Source organism: Cebidichthys violaceus, unplaced genomic scaffold, assembly GCF_023349555.1.
Source record: "Cebidichthys violaceus isolate CVI_PGR_0920_01 unplaced genomic scaffold, fCebVio1.0.p SCAF_65, whole genome shotgun sequence".
In the NCBI taxonomy this organism is placed as follows: domain Eukaryota; kingdom Metazoa; phylum Chordata; class Actinopteri; order Perciformes; family Stichaeidae; genus Cebidichthys; species Cebidichthys violaceus.
Genome location: NW_027176872.1, coordinates 546,872 through 568,206, shown reverse-complemented (window position 1 = coordinate 568,206; position 21,335 = coordinate 546,872). Strand labels below are relative to the sequence as shown.

Here is a 21,335-nt window from a genome sequence, read left to right as displayed (position 1 = left end):
GAGAATTATTGAATTCTCAACAATTCCATAAATTTCTGTACCACACTGTTTTCCTATATGGGATTATTAACATTTCTTGACCCCGCCGAGAATCGTAGTGGTTAGGGTTATTATTATGATAGAAATGGGAGACAAAACTGCAAAAATAAGATCCAAAATCAGAATTATCTTTCACCAAAAAGAAGATCTGTGATACGACCGTTTCTGTTGTTTTCTGTAATTAAATGAAATTTTGTTTTCAGGGAGATGTCCACAGACAAAGGGGGCGCGGACATCCTGTGTCGTCACATCCAGAATTATGTCACCGCTTGTCAACTTGCTGGCACCAAGATAAGCGAATGGAGGAGCGACACTTTCTGTCGTAAGTCTGATCTGATTGGCTGATGCTCGCTGTTCCTAAATGTGACTTATCTTATTGTTTGCATGTGTTTATTCTCCCATGCTGCATCGCATGGTGGACATGAGATGCAAAGTACAACAACATTGGATGAAATACTTTGTGAAATGTGTTTTCTTTTGTTAATTTGTTATCTTGTCATGTTGTGTTTTCTGTCTTCTTCTTGTCACTCTCAGTGTCTTTAATACATAATGCTAATCTAATACTTATCAAATCCACTAATACAATGCCACATGACTAAATGTGCCAAATTACAGCCCTCAGCTTGCGGATTATTAAAAACCGGAACTCTGCTACAATTCATGAATTTTAGGCAACAGAAATCCTAACAAACCATGTTTTTTTCTTCTTCTTGCAGCTGTGAAGTGTCCAGCAGGAAGTCACTATGAGCTGTGCACCTCTTCCTGCTCCTCCACCTGCTTCTCTCTGCAGGAGTCCGAGCCCTGCCCAGTGTGCCAGGAGGGCTGCCAGTGTGACGACGACCTCTTGTCTGATGGAGTCCGCTGTGTTCCAGTAGAGGAATGTGGCTGCGTGGTGGATGGACAATATTACGGGGTAATCACCGTCGTCCACGTCAGCTTCTTCATCGTAACGCTTATTTCAAATTAAATGTTCTACACAGCTCACCATTATTACCGTGTGTCAGTGACATGAGGTGAGGTGAACAGGGTTATGCGTTATGAAAATAAGTAACACTACTACAGAAAAACAAGGTCCAATGATCCCGGGTTAATATGATACATTATTGACATGCACGTTTATCTTAATAGGATCTTCTATGTTAAGCATACCAGTGGCCATCTATTCTATCTAATGCATAAGTGACTCTTTTCAGACCGGTAAATCAGTATTACTGGAGGACTGTTCGAAGCGCTGTGTCTGCCAGTCTGGACAATTCAGCTGCAACTCCACAAGCTGCAAAGAGGATGAGGAGTGTCGCAACAGGGATGGAACCGTTGGCTGCTACTCTACAGGTAAAATACTTGCTGAGTGACTGGGATCTTTTAAAGATAGGGTTGGCAATCATCTTCAAAAACCATTTTGTCCGACAGCAATCAATATTTATTAAATGCTCTGACAAAAAAAAGAGATTAAAAATCTCTTCTGCAGTAATTTAACTGCAGAAGAGATGTCTGCCTTCTCTTCAATATAATGGATTTGTTCTTTTAGCTTCCAAGAGCCAAGACCTTTTTGTTTTGTTCACCCATGTATGTTTAAATTTATAACCAATATTTCTCTCAACTTGAGTTATACATTTTTAGACTCATAGTAATAATTGATTAATGCTGATACTGTATGTGTTCCAGACCCTTGTGCGGAAGTTAAGTGCAGGGTGAAGGAGCACTGTGAGGTGTCAGAGGGCCAAGGAGTGTGTGTTCCTGATTCCAAGGCCTTATGCTGGGCTACCGGCGACCCGCACTACAAATCGTTTGACGACTTCAGCTACTCGTTCCAGGGAACCTGCACCTACGTCCTCGTCAACACCACAGGTTTGCAGTTACCTTAACACAGAGATATCTATTTGTTTGCTCTGCTCGGGGTTCACACAGCACCACAGTTTTCTTAAGTAACAATGAAATACAACTCTGTGGTCAAAATAATGCAGAGCGTCTTGCGAGGAGGGAGTTGCCAGACATATCTCAATACATTGTATTCCAGAACCTCAGTATATACAGTATGTACATCATTTGCAACTTATTCATTTAAAGGAAATGAAAGGGCCTCATCATTACAAACAAACAGAGACCAGGTCACACACTTGATCCTTTTTAGCTTCGACGTTGACATCACCTCTTGGATCCACTGAGAAATGAGAGGTTTTCTAGGGCAGTGTTTTTCAACCTTTTCTGAGCCGCGGGACATTTTTTACATTAAAAAGATCCCGCGGCACACCAACAACCAAAAAAGTTACAAAATGACACCTTTTAGCATAATACAGCATATATGCCAGGGGTGTCAAACTCAATCACAGAGAAGGCCAACATTAAAAATTGGGACTATGTTGAGGGCCAAATGGGGTCAACATTTAATAGACAGGATAGAAGGGATATTGGACAAAGTGCAAGAAGAATACATGTTTAGGTAGGCTACATTCTTTTATGCATACTACCAGAGCCAGATGTTTGGCATCTTCTCTTGGCTGCCAGTTCATTAATGTCTGGGGTTAGGTTCTGTGCTGTGGAAACCCTAAAGATGGAGTGAAGGTGTGCATCAGTGAGACGACTCCTGTGTGGGGTTTTGTTCATCTTCATCACAGAGAAAAGCTGCTCACACAGGTATGTGCTTCCAAACATGCAGAGCATTTGAGCAGCATGTAGCCGGAGTTGAGGCATCGTTTCGGGGATGAAGCTTGGAAACTGTGCCGCGCCCACAGAGTCATACTTTGCCTTGAGTGTGTCATTACACTGGAGGTCTATCAGCTCCATTTGGATGTGCACAGGTGCTCTTTCCACGTCAACTGCAAAAGGATTGCTGAGCAGTTCAAATTAAAATGTATGAACTGCAAAGTCGACAAATCGCTGGGTGAACTCTGTGCCAAGTGCGCCCAGTTTATCAGCAAAATGTGCAGTCGGGAACGGTGGAAACACGGTTTGGAAACACGGAAAGCGACCCAATGTTTCCTTGCTGCACATCTAGTCTCCCACAGGCACAGCTTGGCTTGGAGAGCTCTCACGGCATCACACATGGCTGTGATCACACGTCCCCGTCCCTGAAGCTGGAGGTTTAGCGCAGTGACATGCGTCGTTATGTCGCACAAAAAGGACAGTTAACATCGCCACGTTTCGCCCCGGAGCTCTGTGGTGTGGTGGGCCAGTTATGATATGATTGTATCGAGGGTCGGAATATTTGAGTTTGACATGTCTGTTAAATGCTGAAAGTTTAATGGCAAGTCTCTCAATTTGTTGATCCTTACTAGGCTTTTCATCTGGGTTAGAATGTTGTCCAGGGCCCAGTTCAGAGTCTGGCTTTTTCCTTTTCAAATATTTCTCCATCGCTGTTCGTCTTGTCACCGCAACCTCTCCCACGCGACATTTAATTCTACCGTCTTGCACTACCTACTGTCACCCACTGGGATGGAAGAGTATTTATAACTTAGCCAGCCACTATATTGCAGGCTCAGACGCTCAACAATGGCAAATTATTTGCAGCAACTACATGTTTTTTTGACTGATTAAGTGAAATTGGACATTTTCCCACGGCACACCTGACGATCTCTCACGGCCCACTGGTGTGCCGAGGCACAGCGGTTGAAAATCACTGTTCTAGGGACACTGGCGCTCTGAGACACTACCCCTTTTGTCCACAGGGACCGCCAAAATCAACACAAAAAGAAAGTTCCCCATTGTAGCTTCAAATGTCCCGGTTATCGTCAATACATGTATAAAGTGACACCCCTACCTGCAGCCCAGTGCACCAGCTATGCGTAATTTCACAGGCGTTTTTGCATTCAAATTGAATTAATGACAAAATTAACATTTATCATTGCTTGATTTTACTATTGCCCCATTGTGTTGTCTTGAATGGGATACTACACACACAAAAACATATATGAATAATTAACTTTTACACTTTTTGTTAACTACTAGGCTACCTGTTAGCAGGTAGCAGTTTTTTGACATCAAGATGGAAGGGATGCTGGTTGTGTAATGAATATTTCCAATCAACCAGCCAACGTTTGTGAACTAAAAGACTGCATGTCACATTAAGCAGTTGTTGTAAAGTTGACACGCTGTCTTGCTAGCGTTAAACATGAATTATTCTGACTTTCTCAGGTCTTGACCCCTCCCTGCCAGAAGTAACTGTGATCACCAAGAATGAGCTCCGTGGGAACCCTGACGGCTCCTTTGTGCGTTCAGCCACTGTGGAGATGTTGGGCCACCAGATAACCCTTCCCACCACCGACAGAGGCTTCATATTGGTGGGTCTTACTTCAATACATGGGCTGTGTCAACACCATCAAACTTTCATGCACAATTCTTAGTTACACTGGAAATCAATCGGATTCTATCTTTTTCATTGACACAATTATATTATTATAATTATATTATTATTCATATTAAATGTTTTTTAAACCTATTTTGGTTGTGCCAGCAATCATTGCAGTAAGTAATGATGACATTGTACTTTCTAAAATACCGTTTCTTGGGATCGTTGGGGAACACAACAACTCACATTAGGCGTGACGTTGGGTTGACAGCTAGTGAATTCGTGGAGGAGACTCTTTTCTGTTTGTCTTAGCTTTTTAAAGCTACGTACTGAGATGAACAAGAGTTGCATGTTTTAAAAGTAAAACATGTAGGTGGCTGTTTGTTAAAACCTGCATATGCGTAGCATAATACCGTCGAAAAAAATGCACTTATCCAGAGCGAATATAATGCATGTATACATGTTATATACCAGATTAAAACAAAAGTCTGGGTAATACTATAATCTAAGCCATTTTTACAAACTCCAAACATAATTCTACACAACTAATATAATCAACTTGAAGATTTAACACAATATCACATATTTTTCGCCATGACTCAGCGAGCTATGCACTCCTCTCCGACATACAAACACAAAGCTAAATGCTGACACGGACAATCGAGATAACAAAAAGCAAGAGAATTCGACACAGATTCCAGAGATATCTTCAGAATTTCTCTCTGTGAAACCATTACAGAGCTGTCAGTCTACATAAATGTACTGTGTGTAAACTCACAGCAGTTGCCCAGTTGTGTGTTCTACGTACTGTATATCTTGTGTTTCTCTGAAATGTTCCCGGGTAGAAACAAGTGTCTGTCTAACTAGGGGACCTTGGGAAAGGGTTTTGACTTTCGGCGAATCGTTTTTTATGCTTCAGGAGGGGCGCCACGTTTCTAATTCTGACTGGCTAACGATTGTGTCAATCAAACCCACGAGGTCTCCCTTCAATTGTATGGACTCTGACGCGTCGAAGGAGGGTTCATTGACTGAAATCGACCAATCATAGGCTGAGATAGGTCCTCACAGACACATAGAAAGTGGAATTCAGACGAGAAAATCCCATGGATGACAGACAGAAACAGGCTCAGAGAGGATTCAGGCTCTCAAAATGATGCCAAACAGCTGTATTTGGATAGAGTGAACACTATTAGTGAAAAACAAGTGAAATATATTCTTATACAGTATATCAAATTACAATGGAACAGCTGGAACAGCTGGTTCCAAAATGACAATTTTGCTTGACCTTGCCTGACCTCTCTGTACTAAAACCTCTCTAAGTTTGTTCTGCTTCACTTTATCAAAGTCAAAGTCATGCAGAGAGACTTTTCACATGTTGTGCTATGATTTGGGAGAGTCAGCTGCATCATTTTAAAAACATAATAACAATAAAAGTGCTTTTTTTTTCAGGCGAACCTGACACTTTTCAATTTGAGCTGTGTGCCATCTTCATTTACTCTTAACCAGTAACATATACACTGATATTTACACAACTGAACGAATCTCACAAGTGTTACCTTTATTATAACATCAAAACTATTAAAATACACCTTGTAGTTAGAGGAATACACTCTTTTTAGTATGGGTATGCAATTTTCGAGCAGACGCCTAAAAATAGGGCTAGAGTTTAAGAGGTTTTAACACAGCATTCAGAATTCGCCCCTTCTCTCCGGCTAAACGAGTGAGGGAGATAGAGAGATAGAGTGTTAACGGTAGTTGAGTGAGCTAGAGAATGAATGGAGAGCGGGACGGGCGTTAGTGAGAACAAAGCCGCAAATCAGAATACCAAATTTCACCACCTTATATATGATTGGTTTAATAACTGCCTTGAATATGTTTTAAGCCAGCTTTTTGAGGCGTAAAATGCGCCTTTTACCTTTTCTTTTAGTTATTTCGCAACCAATTCCAAATTTGCTGTTGATGATATTTCAATTAATGAAATACTTTAGTTTTATTGACATTTATTTTTAAGGCCCAAGGATGGCAGAATATTTCGAACATGCCCAAAGTCAGGTGGCAGCAGCGCTAAATCATCATCATACAATAAACATTTGATTTCATCACCACCGTGTCTCTCCCTCTCTCTCCAGGTGGATGGTATAAGGTCGGAGCTTCCTGTCAGTCTTGAAGAAGGCCGCATCTCCATAACACAATCTGGAATTAGAGGCACACTCCGGAGTGATTTTGGCGTCGAAGTTACTTTTGATTGGTCCACACTCGTCATGGTGTCCATCAGCAGCAGCTACTATGGTAATGTCGCTGGGCTCTGTGGCAACTACAACGGCGACAAGGAGGATGACCTGACAACCGCCGACGGCAGCCCAGCTGTTAACGTGACACAGTGGGCAGGGACATGGAGCATCGAAGACTACGACCCATTCTGTTACCATTACTGTGAGGACGAGTGTCCTCAGTGCTCGGAGGAGGACCGCATAAAGTAATGTTATAGTAACATTGAGTTTTACAGTAACTTAAAGGTCTCATTTTGTTGAAAGTGAGATTTACAGGTCTTTTTTTTGATTGTAAAGAAGGTCTAGTTGCTTTTTACTGTGAAAACTCAATCCACAGAGAAACGCACACAGCTGTTTTTGGAGGGGGGCTTAAAGAGACAGAGGATGAATACCGGTATATTCAGAAAGACAGAATGAGAAAAATAAGGTGTTTTTTAACATTAAAGCATGTAAACATGCTCTAGAAGAAACCCAACATACAAGTATGAACCTGAAAATTAGCATAATATGTCTCCTTTCAATACCCAGTATTTTTTGTATAGATGTCACTGTTGTGTTAAACCGATTATAACACAATATTTTTGGGGAATATATGATGAAGGGGTATGTGTGGATTTTTGGAGTTTGAGTTTATGACAAAAGATTATCTGCTACTTTTACTTAACATCTGATAATTAGCACTAAACCGAAAGCACAGTCAAAGTCCTGCATTCCAAATAATACTTAAGCAAAAGTACATAAGTTTTAGCATCAAAATATACTTTAAGTAACAAAAGTAAGTCATTATGCAGAATGGTCCTTTTCAGAATAATATATATGATATTATTGGATCATAATAAGTGAGTTATAAGCTATTCACTATATTCTGACAGTAGTACAGGAGACGGATAACGGATGTAGTGGAGTAGAAAATTACAGTAGCATTAAAATGGAAATTCTCAAGTACATGTACCTCAAAATTGTACTTCAGTACAGAACTTGAGTAAATGCACTAATTATTATTTGTACTTTCATATGAGTGAGCTGACGATAAACCCCTTTGCTCCTCCTCAGGTACACTGGTCCAGAGTACTGTGGAATCATGAGCGACAAAAAGGGGCCTTTCTCTGGTTGCCATGGTAGCATGTCAGTAGCAAAGGTTGTGTCAGACTGTTTGTATGACGTCTGCGTCAATGAAGGACGGAAAGAGGTACTGTGTGAGGCCCTGAGCAGCTACATGGCAGAGTGCCAGGAGATGGGAGCGTCTGTGTTGGCATGGAGACAACTGAGCAACTGCTGTGAGTTTACACACAGTACATTTATGTAGACTGAAACACTACAGACAGACGTGAAGTCACTGACTTGTGAAGTGTCTTCAATGTTCTAAATTAAAACTTAAGGCTGACTCTATATATATATATATATATATATATATATATATATATATATATATATATATATATATATATATATCTTTATTGACTAGAGGTCTTCACAGGTGCTTTCAGTTGACCCACCTTGACCCAAGGTAATTTATTATACTAAATTACATTTAGTCTGATGAAATAGGAAATAGTTACATGAGGGGTGTCCCATTGTATAGCTCCAGGTCTCTGGTCTGTATCCCAATATGTCTGATACCCAAGTGGATCTAAGCCAATTCTGCATCCGTCCATCCTTTCCTCTGGTCCTTTTCAGATGAGGTTTTTTTTTTGTATTAATTCGTGAGCATCCGTTACAGGTTGTCCATTGGTTTCCAATGGTTTGGTGCTGAGATATTTCGAAATTAATATAATTCTGGATTAATGCATGGCATGAATAAATCTGCATAAATTTACAATTTAAAAAGGTCAAAACTTGGATAGAATAGTTTTAAAATGATGTTTTGAATGTGCTTCGGCTCGAGAGGTCACTGTGTGGGATAGCCCCGCGCTCCTCCTTCTCTCTGTCCGTCCATCTTCTAAACTTTTCCCTGCTCTTGTTGTTGTGCCTCCAGCTATTGAGTGTCCAGCCCACAGCCAATACAAGCTGTGCGGCTCGGCGTGTCCCCCCACCTGTGGTGCTCAGCCGGACATTTGCCCTAAGGTCTGTGTGGAAGGCTGTTTCTGTGACCCGGGATATGTGCTGAGTGGTCAAAAGTGGGTATAATGTACCCCCCCCCCCCCCTCGTTCCTGACTAATGTCTTCCGTACTGACCTCGTCCCTGCGCTCAGATTGACATCCTTTTGTTCTGGGTGTCTTTGCTTCTGTCAGGTGTGTTATCAGGGAGAAGGGCTGCGGCTGTAGCTACAACGGCCGTTACTACCAACCGGGTGTGACGTTCTGGGCCGACTCGCTGTGTGAGGAGAAATGTGTGTGTGACGCGGCGACACAAAAGGTGAAATGCGAGCGGACAGGCTGTCGAACCGGAGAGAAGTGCGGCGTCGTGAACGGGGTCCAAGACTGCTACCCAGTCAGCTTTGAGACTTGCAGCGCACGCGGAGATCCGCACTTCAGCTCCTTCGATGGACGCAAGTTCGACTTCCAGGGCAACTGTGTCTACAGGCTGGTCAGTGTGCGTGCAGACACCACGGGTCTGACACCCTTTGAGGTGAGCTGAGCACCAAACAATGCAGTGCACCATGAAGGTCTCCACCACACGTCCACTGGGACGCTTCTTTACATTTACACAATAGATTGTGCAAATTGAAATCAACACAGAAACAGGAGTTTGATTTGGGAAAATAATAATAATAATAATTTATTTATATAGCACTTTGACAGACAAAGCAGAAAAAGCAAGGTAATAATAACAAGAGAAAGCTCAGTGAGACAGTTGATACGATAAAAATAAACTGAGAAATAAATAAAATAAATAATAATAATAATCATTTTGTAAAATAATTTAGTAAAATCAACAAATAAAAATAAAACAGAAAAGCAACGACACCACATAAAAGCCAGTCTATAAAAATGTGTTTTAAGAAGTCATTTAAAAGAGATTACCGATTCTTCGAGATGAGATTTCTTCAATAACTTCCATATCACTGACACTCTTTTAAGTACATTTTGATGATGATGCTTTTGTGCTTTTTAGTGATATTTTACATGTAGGAATTTTCCTTGTAACGGAGTATTTTTAAATGGGGATATTTCTGCTTTTACTTTCGTTAAAGATCTGAGAAAAAAGACTCCTTTCTTGTACCTGTACATCGAAAAACATAGATTTGCTTCATATATCCTAACTAAATCATCCATTGGATTTGTTTCCTTTTCCTCCTATCGGTCCTCTCTACTCCTCTTTCGGTGAATTGCAGGTCATCCTGGAGAATAACAACCGTGGCAACAAGAGAGTGTCATACGCTAAAGTGGTGACTGTTAATGTCTATGGCAACACGTACACGCTGTCAGTGGACGACCCAGGCAGAGTGCTGGTGAGGAACACACACACACACACACACACACACACACACACACACACAGACACACACACACCTTCTCTGAGGGCTGCAGTGTGATCAAACATGGAGTACATTTTTGCCTGACGTTACTCTTGCGATTTGTTTTGACTGTGTGGTTGGGACGTTTCTGTCTGTGCCGCTGTGTGCCCACATAAACTATCATGCAGCGCATGTGTGACCTGCAAAAACATGGCCGTACAAGGCCCATCGGCTGAATTCCCTCATGTTTACTGAGGTAATAAATCAAGTGAGAAGTAGGGTCATTTTCTCATAGACTTCTATAGAATCAGACTTCTTTTTGCAACAAGAGCGGTCGCCCCCTGATGGCCAGTAGAAAGAATGCAAGTTAATTGCACTGCAGCATTGGTTCACTTTTTAGACCTGGAGGTTGCTGCCTGGTAATAACAGGGATATTTAAAAATACAGTTGGTACTGCTCTCTGTTGGACAAACTATGTCATGATGACATTGTTTCCAAATCATCTGAAACATATCTGTGGCATTTCTCTACTAACATTTCCTGTTACTTACCAATATTTAAGCAATGAGCTAATATTGCCCCCAGCATGGGAAGTAGAAGTACAAATACAACGCATAACCCAATGTGTGTGTGTGTGTGTGTGTGTGTGTGTGTGTGTGTGTGTGTGTGTGTGTGTGTATTTTCTGCAGATTGACGGGCTTGACAACAACCTACCCTTCTCCAATCAGTCATTGGTCCAGGTTTATAGGAGACACAGACTGGCTATCCTTGAGACCAACTTTCTGAAGGTATAAACACCAAAGCATACACCGCCATTCATAAAGTATCTATAAAACATTTTAGTCAACCTTTGTCTTAACTTTAATGTGATTAGGGCCATCAAAACATATTGCGTTGACTACACGTGTTACAAGTACCGTGAGTACCTTGGCTGCATGCATAAAAACAGTAGGTCAACACTTCTAGTATTAAGAACAATTTAGTTGTGAACACATTTTGGATTGTAGCCACGTTCTCTTATAGTCACAGTGAAACGGATGTTAGAGCGTCTTCAGCTTCTGTAATGTGACCTATGACCCAGTGAACACAGTATTTCAGAATATACGGCGCTACAGAGGACTGTGGCTCCTCACACATCTCTTTGGTCGCTAAAAGTTGCAGGTTGATTGATGGACGGATGTCATAACATTATTGAAGAAATGGAAGAAAAGATTCATGGATTTTTTTGCATACAGTACGGGGATGTGATCTTAATGGATTAACAGGGCCAGTTTAATTTAATTTCGATTTTAAAGAGCGAATTACAGAACACAAGGCCTCTAAAAGTAATGTTGTAACTAACTCTGTTACAAGACATTTTAATACGAAGAAGGGAAGCAATAAGCTAATAAGGTGATTATTTCCAAAGGTATGGATGATGAGGACTTATAAATGAATGTGTTTATAGAATGTAATAAGTTCTTAAATATTTTCAAATCGCTCATTTATGTGCTTAAAGGGAAAGTTTGTTGATTTCTAACCAGCTTTGTATCGTTAAGAATGTGTAATACATGCAAATGAACAGTGTCTAACTCCCCTCCAGATTAAAATTTGAAAAATGTTAGAGACCTCCTTAACGGCATTCATAGTCTGTTTCAGTGATGTGTAGTGGTACTCTTAATGCCTGCCAATATGTCTCAGCTTGAACTTTGATATAACTTTCCTTTTATATTCACATTGTTAAAGGTCTCCTTTGACTTTGCGAGTGCAGTGAGGGTGGACCTGGCGACTAGTTATCACAACTCAATCTACGGCCTTTGTGGAAACTTCAATGGTGACCCTGCTGATGACCTCATGTTGCCTAATGGGAAGTTGGCTTCCAACGCCAATGAGTTTGGACAGAGCCAGTGGGTGGCGGACGTGAAGGGCTGCTCCCGTGACTGTAAGCAGCTGATGCTGTGCTATTTATCTTCACTATTGTGCTCTGCATCGTTAGTGCCTTTTTTAGGGCCATTGTAGGTAAACTAAATAATTGTTATGGAGTTGGGGGAGGGGGTAATATTTGGAGAAAAATGTCTCAATTACCGAGGTTAAAGTCTTTATAATTTATAAACACCTGGTGCTGAAATGAAAGAGAAACACCTTTGTTTAGTCAAAGACAGAAGTTGTATTGGAATATTGGTATTTATTTATGTGCATGAAAGACCATGAAAGAAAATGTGTATATTTATCTCTCAGGAACTTTTTTTATTAACCATGGACTCTATATCAGAAGATATTAACTAGCCAATTTTACACATCAGTGTCATATCAAGTCACGATGGCAATCTTACTCGGGTGGACCTGGTTGGAGGGGCACTAAGGGTGCACAATTGATCTGCACTGTCGTTCACACTATGAATGGATTCAGTTATAAGGTTAAAAAAGCATTCTGCAAATAAACAAATCACAATTATTAGCCATTTTAGCCATCATTAGTTATCATTTATGTAAAGATTACCATGCTTCTCATAGCTGGTGCTCACCGACCCCATTCATTGCATAAGGCCTTTATCAATGGCAGATGATATCAGCTGTTTGAGTGACATGTAATGTGACCATGTCTCTATTGATGCCTTTGTGCTGCCAGGTAAAGACTGCGCTCAGCCGCTCCCCCCCAACTTCAAACCACCCGCCTACACGTCGGTCTGTGATGTCATGACAGCAAAGGACGGACCCATGAATGACTGCATAGGCCGAGTAGATTCCAAGCAGTACCATGCCGACTGCGTCTATGACATAGTGCTTAATGAAGGTCAACAGGAAGCGGCCTGCAGCATCATCAGTGACTACGTGGAGGAGTGTCAGAGAAAGGGAGGCTGCGTGAAGTCATGGCGGAAGAGGCACTTCTGCTGTAAGCGCTCTGTGACAGATAATGTGACTTTTCTTGTATTTGTGTTTGTGATCTGAGTGCTATTCTGTGTGTGTGTGTGTGTGTGTGTGTGTGTGTGTGTGTGTGTGTGTGTGTGTGTGTGTGTGTGTGTGTGTCACAGGGATGAAGTGTTCAGCTAACAGTATGTACAGTGTCACGGCTCCTGGATGTCCGGCCAGCTGCATCTCTAAATCTCCACCCGCCAACTGTGAGACCCCGCCCAGCGAGGGCTGTATGTGTAACCCCGGTTACCTGCTGAGTCAGGTAATCCTCCACACTGCCCCGGCCTTCTTCAATTACAGTGACACATGACTTTCATCAAAAAAGGAAAGGCCAAGGTTGTCCTCTGGCAAAAAAAGTTTAAAAACCTTGAATCAGATGCTGTTTCATGGATAAAATGCTAAAATGCACAGTAAGTCTGCCCTAAATCATACCCTGATTTATGGTCTATTTGACTCTAAATGGACCATAATTTACTTAATGAACATCATGCTGTATTGAAGAAGACTTGAAACTAGAGATTGAGACCATAAACTCATGTTTACAAAATTTCAGTGAATTAAAAACAGAAGTGCAGAAGTGGTTAGTGACTCGACCAAAACATATGACCCAGGAAACTGGGGAATACTGACATTTAGGAGCAAGATTAAGATAGATCTTGTTTATATCTTGTTTATATAATTTATCATTGGATTCATGTAACCAATGTACTATTTTGAACCAAATTACACCGTGTGCAATACAGAAAAAAGAGGTGCGAATACGCAAAGTTGTATCTTCCAAAACTTCTCCCAGAATAGTTTCTCCAATATCCATTCCTCAGATAGCTTTAGTTTGATCCCATGTATACCGGATCTTTTTTTGAATTACATTATGTGTTTTGGATATTGCATCCTTACTATAAGGGTCAACATAGAGAACTGAGTACGTTAAGTCTTTTGGAAGATGGTTGGGACAGCATGTAAAAAAAATTTACAGGCAAAGCTGTGGACCTAAAATAATGAGACTTTGGCAAACTGTGGTCCTGGCACAGAGATCCGAAACTGTTTCAACAAAGATTCAGCGACTAAATTTGAGTTTAAAGTCTGGGTTTTGATATTCCACAGGGGTCAAAAATGAAATTGGAGTTTAACTTCATATTTGCCAATACCTAAGCCTGGCAATGTAGGCTGCCCGATAGTTGCATTCAGAAGGGTCTTGTAACACAGTGACAGTGTCCTGACTGAACTTTGACCTTCCAGGATCGCTGTGTGCCGCTGGCTCAGTGCGGCTGCAACGTCAACGGTCGGTACATTGTGTCTGGTGAGAAGTTCTACGCTGACTCTGACTGCCAGCGCCTGTGTAGATGCCACCGTGGGATGGTGGCCTGTCAGGACAAACCCTGCACAGGAAAGGAAAGCTGTGGAGTGCGGAAGGGAGTGAGGGGTTGCTACACCGCAGGATAGAACGGAAACCAATGTAGAACTTCATCTTCTCTTCATCTAAGAATATACCCAGCAATGTTGTGTTTATACTGTAAGCTATCATTATACTTCTAACAGCTGTATTCAGATACACAAGCTACAGATAATCTAGTTGTTCTGGCAAAATTCTTCTATCTATATTCTTCATAAGCCATTTCATATCTCGCTCACAATATAGCATGTTTTCTGCAGTAATTCAATAAACAGTCTAAATGAAACAGCCTATTTTTTAAAGTGCAATCAAATGATTGGCCAGCACTTTTGCTTCAAATTTATACAGAGTATTTTTAAATTGTTGTTCCTAAAACAGTTTTGACAAAAACTGAACATTAATGTAGGAATAGGAGTGTAAAGTATGCAACAGTGATTGTTGTAACTGTGGATGATTACAGTATGTAATGTTTGTAAGTCACTTCTAACACATATACAGTACATTTCAGTCTTTACTAATCAATTCTTTTCTAATGATCATTAAACGCATGTCAGCAACTTCCCCGTCTGTTGTGTCTGTGATTGACCCACATGCATATTGACCATTACCGTGCATCATTTCTACTCTATTCTAAAAATTATGTACTGAGATACTGATCGCTGAGCAGGTCCACTGTTATAATGAAGACACCTGCAGTGCTGGACCGGAGTACTACAAGTTACACGCTGCTTTATACTTGTGCTTTACTACATTTTAGAGGGAAATGTACTTGCCACTGCTATATTTGACATGATGCATTTTTCAAATCTAATAAAGGCTATATACATTTATTCCACATTAAAGCGGACAAGTCGTGAGAACTCAATTATTCCCATTAGACTAGCAAAGAAAGACAATCTTTGCTATTTTTTAAATTCTGTATGTCAAGCACAAGTTAAATACTTCCCTAAAAGCAGAAACCTTCAGAATTAGTTATTGCATTGTGATTACATTCCTGTATTTGACTTGTATTACTGTATCTCAATTATTCTGATTCTTCCGTCTGCAGTTAAACTGCTCACATGATTTCCATCATCACAGCTTTGGCTTGTAAGAGCTGTTCCAAAACACAGCATACTTCTGTTCAAAATTGTGTTCGGAGAGAAGACTGAATCCATCTTCAGTACAAGTCAAATATGTCATCTCAATGAATGTGTTCATTTCTATATTTGACCTATTTACAAGTAGATGAAAGAGAAAACATAAAAAACATCAGTGCTGACAATGTCTTGTAACATCAGTCACACACTTGAGTCCATCTTTAAAAAGTTGTGGTAGATTATTGACAGCATTGTCCAGCAGTACACTCACATCTCTGCACTGCAGAGCAATCTCTCTGCAGCTTCCTGGTCCTGTGCTCTGTGAAACGGATTGCTGCCAAAGTGTGACACTCGTGTCAATGAGCCCACCTCTTGTTCATACCAGTCTGCAGCCACTGATGTAGCCGGCTTTTTTGGGCATCCCTCTCTAGCCAAGTAACTAGGGATCCCCTTCCCTATAATAAGAACTGCATCTTTAACAATGGTTTTCCCTTTAAAATAAAATTGTTCTAATAAAATGAACACCATCAGTGATAACTTAAGTTTGACTATTTTAAAAATAGTCACAAATCTGAAGGTCTGCATACCCCTAGAGCTCCAGAGATCATTCTGAGGGGTCACAAGACAGGTAACATGGTAGCAAAGAAGAAATGGGAACAAATTAATGTGGTTTTTGCTCTTGTCTTGCGAGATTCGGATCAGGATACAAATTTTTGTATCTCACTGGCAATAAAACTGAAGTCATTTTATTTGGACCACATGCATTTGACCAACATTATACCTTCTCATTTTGGCCCTTTGACTTCTTCTGTTTAACCATTCAATTTAGGATTTAAGTGAGACAAATCAATGAGGTAGTTAAACTAGAAAATGTCGCAAGAAATTTTGACAGTGTGGCTTCTACTGCCCGAAGACGTCGCATATACATATATATATATACATATATATATATATATATATATATATATATATATGTATATATATATATATATATATATATATATATATATGTATATATATATATATATGTATATATTTGTATATATATATATATATGTATATATATATATATATATATACATATATATATATACACGCCGATGTTACCGGTAGTATCGTTGAGGTTCGATTGAGATAACGCTTCTCTCTTTTCTGCATTTTAGATTCATACTCTTGAAAAAGTTAAACCAATGACAGACAGACAGAAAGACAACTTGCATAAAGTCTGGATAACACACAAGTGTGTTGGCACAGAATAATTTGCATAAACATCTTTGTTTGAGAAGCCTTTGGAAATGATGGGAGCTGACGCTTTTATTTTGAAAACTTACCGGATGCTCTATCCCTTATTGGTGTCTGACTTCCTGTCTGGGTCGATCTGCTCTGTGTAGAATGACGCAATAAACCCGAGCAGTGGGCTCTCGCACACCCTTCATTAAAGCAGAGTAGTGTTTGCCTCCCCTCTGTGCTTTTTCACTGCGGTTTAATGTCAGATCAGCAACACTAAATATGTTCTACACAGACGTGAAATACATTACCTATTCTATGGAAAGAAAGGACATATAATAAAAGTGTCTATAAATATTACAGTGGTGACAAACAATGAGAAAGCAAAAGGCACGTGCTCAACCCAGTTAGTGAGGATTCACAATCTGAGGTGAGGAACAGCTGGTCGCTGCCTCACCTCACGTGTCTCCTCTTTGTTTGAACAGGGCATGCGCTAATTCAGCGATTTTGATTATAAAAATGCTTGAAAAGATTGGAATCATACAGAAATTACATTTATAGCGCAGATCAGTAGAGAAATGTTAATATTTATTTTATTTTAGCATTATTTGTTTTTTACTTTTCATCGTCACACCCTGACCGCACATCCCTGTGTAGAGCTCTGGGTGAACACAGACGGTTACAGTATGTGAACACAGACGGCTACAGTTGTACTTCATGATTCAACAACAACAAAATGTCAGTAATGACAGGGGGAACATAGCAAAACGCGCAGCGCCAAATTCGCTTCAAAAAAAATGTGAGCTAGTTAGATGGATTGAGTGATTGGGAGAGAGATAGACAGACAGACAGACAGACAGACAGACAGAGAGAGCTCGTGCGTGCGTGTGTCACTGGTTGCCATGGTGATGACGTAAAGAGTAAAAATTGTGGGAATGGGAGCAATTTGTTTGGAAAAAACACGGAATATTTTCCTGCTCTGCTCCACTCTGACAGTTATGCCCTCACTCTAGCACTTAACGAGCTACGCAATACACACCCCAAAAAAAGAGGATTTGAAAAGTTTCTCCATAGACATCCCATTCAAAAAAAAATTGCAAAAAGCTTAATAATTCAAAAAGTTGAAAGATTAGAAATATGAAGAGACATAGCACACGTGAGGTGAAAAAGCTGAACATTTAAATAGTTTAACGGTTTCTGTAGCTTAAGAAATGTGGAAGTTATTAAGTGCCAAAATACGTACGGAAGAAATAGAAGTCGGAAATAGAAAATGCATTTCCTGCTGAAAATGCGTTGGAATGCTGAAAGCTGAAAGCTGAAATGAATTGCAAAAACATTGCTGAAAATACAGAAATGAGAGAGTACCTGTCTGAAAAATGTTGAAGCCCAAAAGCATTTAAACTGCACTGCTGAAAACCCTTCTAGTTGACACGTCTAACTATGGTGTCAGTAGCTGAAAATATGAGAAAGAAGAAGGCTTTGAAAGTTGAAGTTTAACAGGATTTGAAGATTTTCTCCATAGATATCTTATTCAAAACAAATTGCAAAAAGCTTAATAATTCAAAAATGTAAAGATTATAAATATGAAAAGTCATATCACCCTCTCCTGAAAGAGCTGAAAGTTTTGATATTTGAATGGTTTCTGTGGCTTAAACAATGTGTAGTAGTAGTGATATTTGTAGTAGTAGTAGAAGTTGTAGTTGTAGTAGAAGTATTGTTTGAAGTAGAAGTATTAGTAGCAATAGAGATATTTAAAGTAGTAGTAGAAGTTGTAGTTGTAGTAGAAGTATTATTAGTAGTAGAAGTATTAGTAATTCGAAGAAGAAGTAGTAGAAGTAGTCGTAGTAATAGCTGTAGTATTGGTTGTTGTATTTAATATAACTGTAGTAGTAGTAGAAGAAGTAGTAGTATGAGTAACAGTAATGACAGTATTTATAGTAGCAGTAATAGCAGTAGTAGAAATACTAGTAGCATTCATACTTTTAGCTGTAGTAGTATTAGTATTGGTAGTAGCATGAATAGCAGCAGTAGTAGTAGTAGTAGCAGTTGTAGTATAAGTAATAGTAGTACTGGTAGTATTAGCAGTAGTGGTAGTAATAATAGCAGTAGTAGTAGTGGTAATAGTTGCAACAACAAAAGTTGTAGTAGAAGTAGTATTAGTAGTATTAGTAGCAGTAGTAGTAATACTAGAAATATTAGCAGCAATTGTAGTAGTTGTCGTAGTATTAGTAAGAGCATTAATTATTTCAACAAAAAAAGCCTCATTTTGAGCTTAATGTTTAAATACAGTTAATCCATGGAGCTTTTATTTTGAAAGGGTGGGGCTGGGTGGGTTAGACAGGAGGAGAGGAGACTGAATCATAATGTTAGATAAACACAAACAGGTTATTAAATGACAGGCTTCATCAAAAGCATTTCAGTTGGAATTCATTCGGTGGGGCTTGTACTTTAAAATGGTGTGTGCGTGTGTGTGTGTGTGGGGGGGGGGTCCTCTAAAAATCTCTAATACCTGAATGACTGTATAAGAGATACACACGCAGAGAGAGAGAGACACACAGAGAGATAGAGAGACACACAGAGAGAGAGATACACACGCAGAGAGAGAGAGACACACAGAGAGATAGAGAGACACACAGAGAAAGAGATACACACGCAGAGAGAGAGAGACACACAGAGAGATAGAGAGACACACAGAGAGATAGAGAGACACACAGAGAGAGAGATACACACGCAGAGAGAGAGAGAGACACACAGAGAGATAGAGAGACACACAGAGAGATAGAGAGACACACAGAGAGAGAGATACACACGCAGAGAGAGAGAGACACACAGAGAGATAGAGAGACACACAGAGAAAGAGATACACACGCAGAGAGAGAGAGACACACAGAGAGATAGAGAGACACACAGAGAGATAGAGAGACACACAGAGAGAGAGATACACACGCAGAGAGAGAGAGACACACAGAGAGATAGAGAGACACACAGAGAAAGAGATACACACGCAGAGAGAGAGAGACACAGAGATAGAGTGAGGCTTGTGTCTGTGAGTCTGTGTGTTTATAAACATCAGTAATTAGCTCAAGTACGAACACCTGTGAGCCTGGCTGCCTTTTCATGAGAAAAGACTGGGAAACACCTGTCAAACAAAACCCCAAAAACCCCATAACCATAGCCCCTATTGCTCCAATATTAAGACTGGAGAGGGAGGATGACTTGAAGAACAGATCATGCGAAAATTGTCTGCAGTGTAAAAAAAAGTGGCTTCAATGGCGATTTAGAAATGGGGTACGGTTGTCTGTGTAAGACTTTTTTGAAGTACGTTTTAACATTGGGGTCTATGGAGGAGAAAGTTGGTTTTCCTCTCAAGTAAAGGCGTTTGTGCCAAATGTGTAAATCTGTGGGATTCCACAGTCATATGTCTACGACAAGGACAAGATTAGCTACGTTTCCATCCAAAAATTATGCATGTAGAGTGAAAATTGAGGAGTCAGTCGCAAAAGACAAATATTTTTTTCACAGGAATCTCAGGCTCTTCTTCACTCTAGCGGTGACATCACGCACTCTAAGCTGCGCAATACACACCCATTATAAAAGCAGAAAAGCAAAAATGCTACTATTCAAAAAGTGTAAAAGATATCAAAATGATTTTAACATACAATCATTGATCAGGGTTTTCTCAACATTTGAAAGTTGAAATGGTGTCTGTAGCTGAAAGTATGAGGAAGTAGAAGGATCTGAAAGTTGAAACAGTTTAAGAGGATTTGAAAAGTTTCTCCATAGACATCCCATTAAAAAAAAAATTGCAAAAAGCTTAATTCAAAAAGTTGAAAGATTAGAAATATGAAGAGATATAGCCGGCATGTCCTTGAAGAGCTGGACATTTAAATAGTTGAATGGTTTCTGTAGCTTAAGAAATGTGAAACGTCTCTTTATTTTTCACTTGTCTTTGCATTTATTACGTTGTGATCAACACATGCTCACTTTTCCATGTAAGTATGTTTAGTTCTTAAATTACATAAATATAACAAGTAAATACATGTCTATAACTAGGTTGCAAATTAACCATGGACATCAAAAATCTGATGAAATAACCAGCATTCAATACATCTGTATCAATAACCTAGATAATCAACAAAGGCACAGGTAAATATGACTAAATCTACAGTATGGTTTAAATACATGTATACTGCCATCTAGTGGTAGAAAGGGTGAACACTTTTACAGTCTACGCTCTGCCTTCAGTAAAGCAACAGCACAATATGTGGAAAAATAATTATCAGTGTCAACAGCAACGATTCTTGCTGTGTACATGGATAAATGAATATTAAACATTAAATTGCATTTTTATTGATTGGGTTGTTCATCTGGCTGTCAGACAAAAACAGTCGTGTTCAAACAAAATCTAATACATAAATGTTGAAGGATCAATCCAGTGATTTCCTGTATTTTTCTCAGAGACCACAAATGAAAAGACCAAAACCAACAATGTGTTTGTGTCTGACATACATATGGATATCGCCATGATAACTTTCAAAAATTTCAAAACCCTGTCTCACAGTATTATGAACAGTTATGCAGCAAACCTTTAGATACCAGAGTAATCCTGAAAACAACTCTTGGACAGCCAATGCTTGATAGTAGGATCATTTACTTGTTGGTTTTTGTGTAAATATCACCGGCAGCCATGACCATTAGATCAAGTCAGGCACAAAAGAAAAAAGTCTAAAAAGGACAAAACTTCAGCCACAC

The 21,335-nt window shown here is 39.8% G+C and overlaps 1 protein-coding gene across 1 annotated transcript in view; it reads left to right on the top strand.

Moving 5' to 3' along the window:
• LOC137890496 (IgGFc-binding protein-like) overlaps positions 1 to 14,838 on the top strand; it is a 35,554-nt gene extending 20,716 nt beyond the window's left edge. Inside the window, exons 21-35 of the mRNA XM_068734598.1 lie at positions 243 to 361; positions 756 to 952; positions 1,233 to 1,371; positions 1,705 to 1,887; positions 4,171 to 4,316; positions 6,454 to 6,800; positions 7,648 to 7,871; positions 8,570 to 8,711; positions 8,827 to 9,163; positions 9,870 to 9,986; positions 10,682 to 10,780; positions 11,718 to 11,913; positions 12,601 to 12,864; positions 13,004 to 13,146; positions 14,124 to 14,838. Coding sequence (XP_068590699.1) covers positions 243 to 361; positions 756 to 952; positions 1,233 to 1,371; positions 1,705 to 1,887; positions 4,171 to 4,316; positions 6,454 to 6,800; positions 7,648 to 7,871; positions 8,570 to 8,711; positions 8,827 to 9,163; positions 9,870 to 9,986; positions 10,682 to 10,780; positions 11,718 to 11,913; positions 12,601 to 12,864; positions 13,004 to 13,146; positions 14,124 to 14,327 — 2,857 coding nt within the window. The 3' untranslated portion in view covers positions 14,328 to 14,838. The remainder of the gene's footprint in view (positions 1 to 242; positions 362 to 755; positions 953 to 1,232; positions 1,372 to 1,704; positions 1,888 to 4,170; positions 4,317 to 6,453; positions 6,801 to 7,647; positions 7,872 to 8,569; positions 8,712 to 8,826; positions 9,164 to 9,869; positions 9,987 to 10,681; positions 10,781 to 11,717; positions 11,914 to 12,600; positions 12,865 to 13,003; positions 13,147 to 14,123) is intronic.
• The last annotated feature ends 6,497 nt before the right edge of the window (positions 14,839 to 21,335 follow it).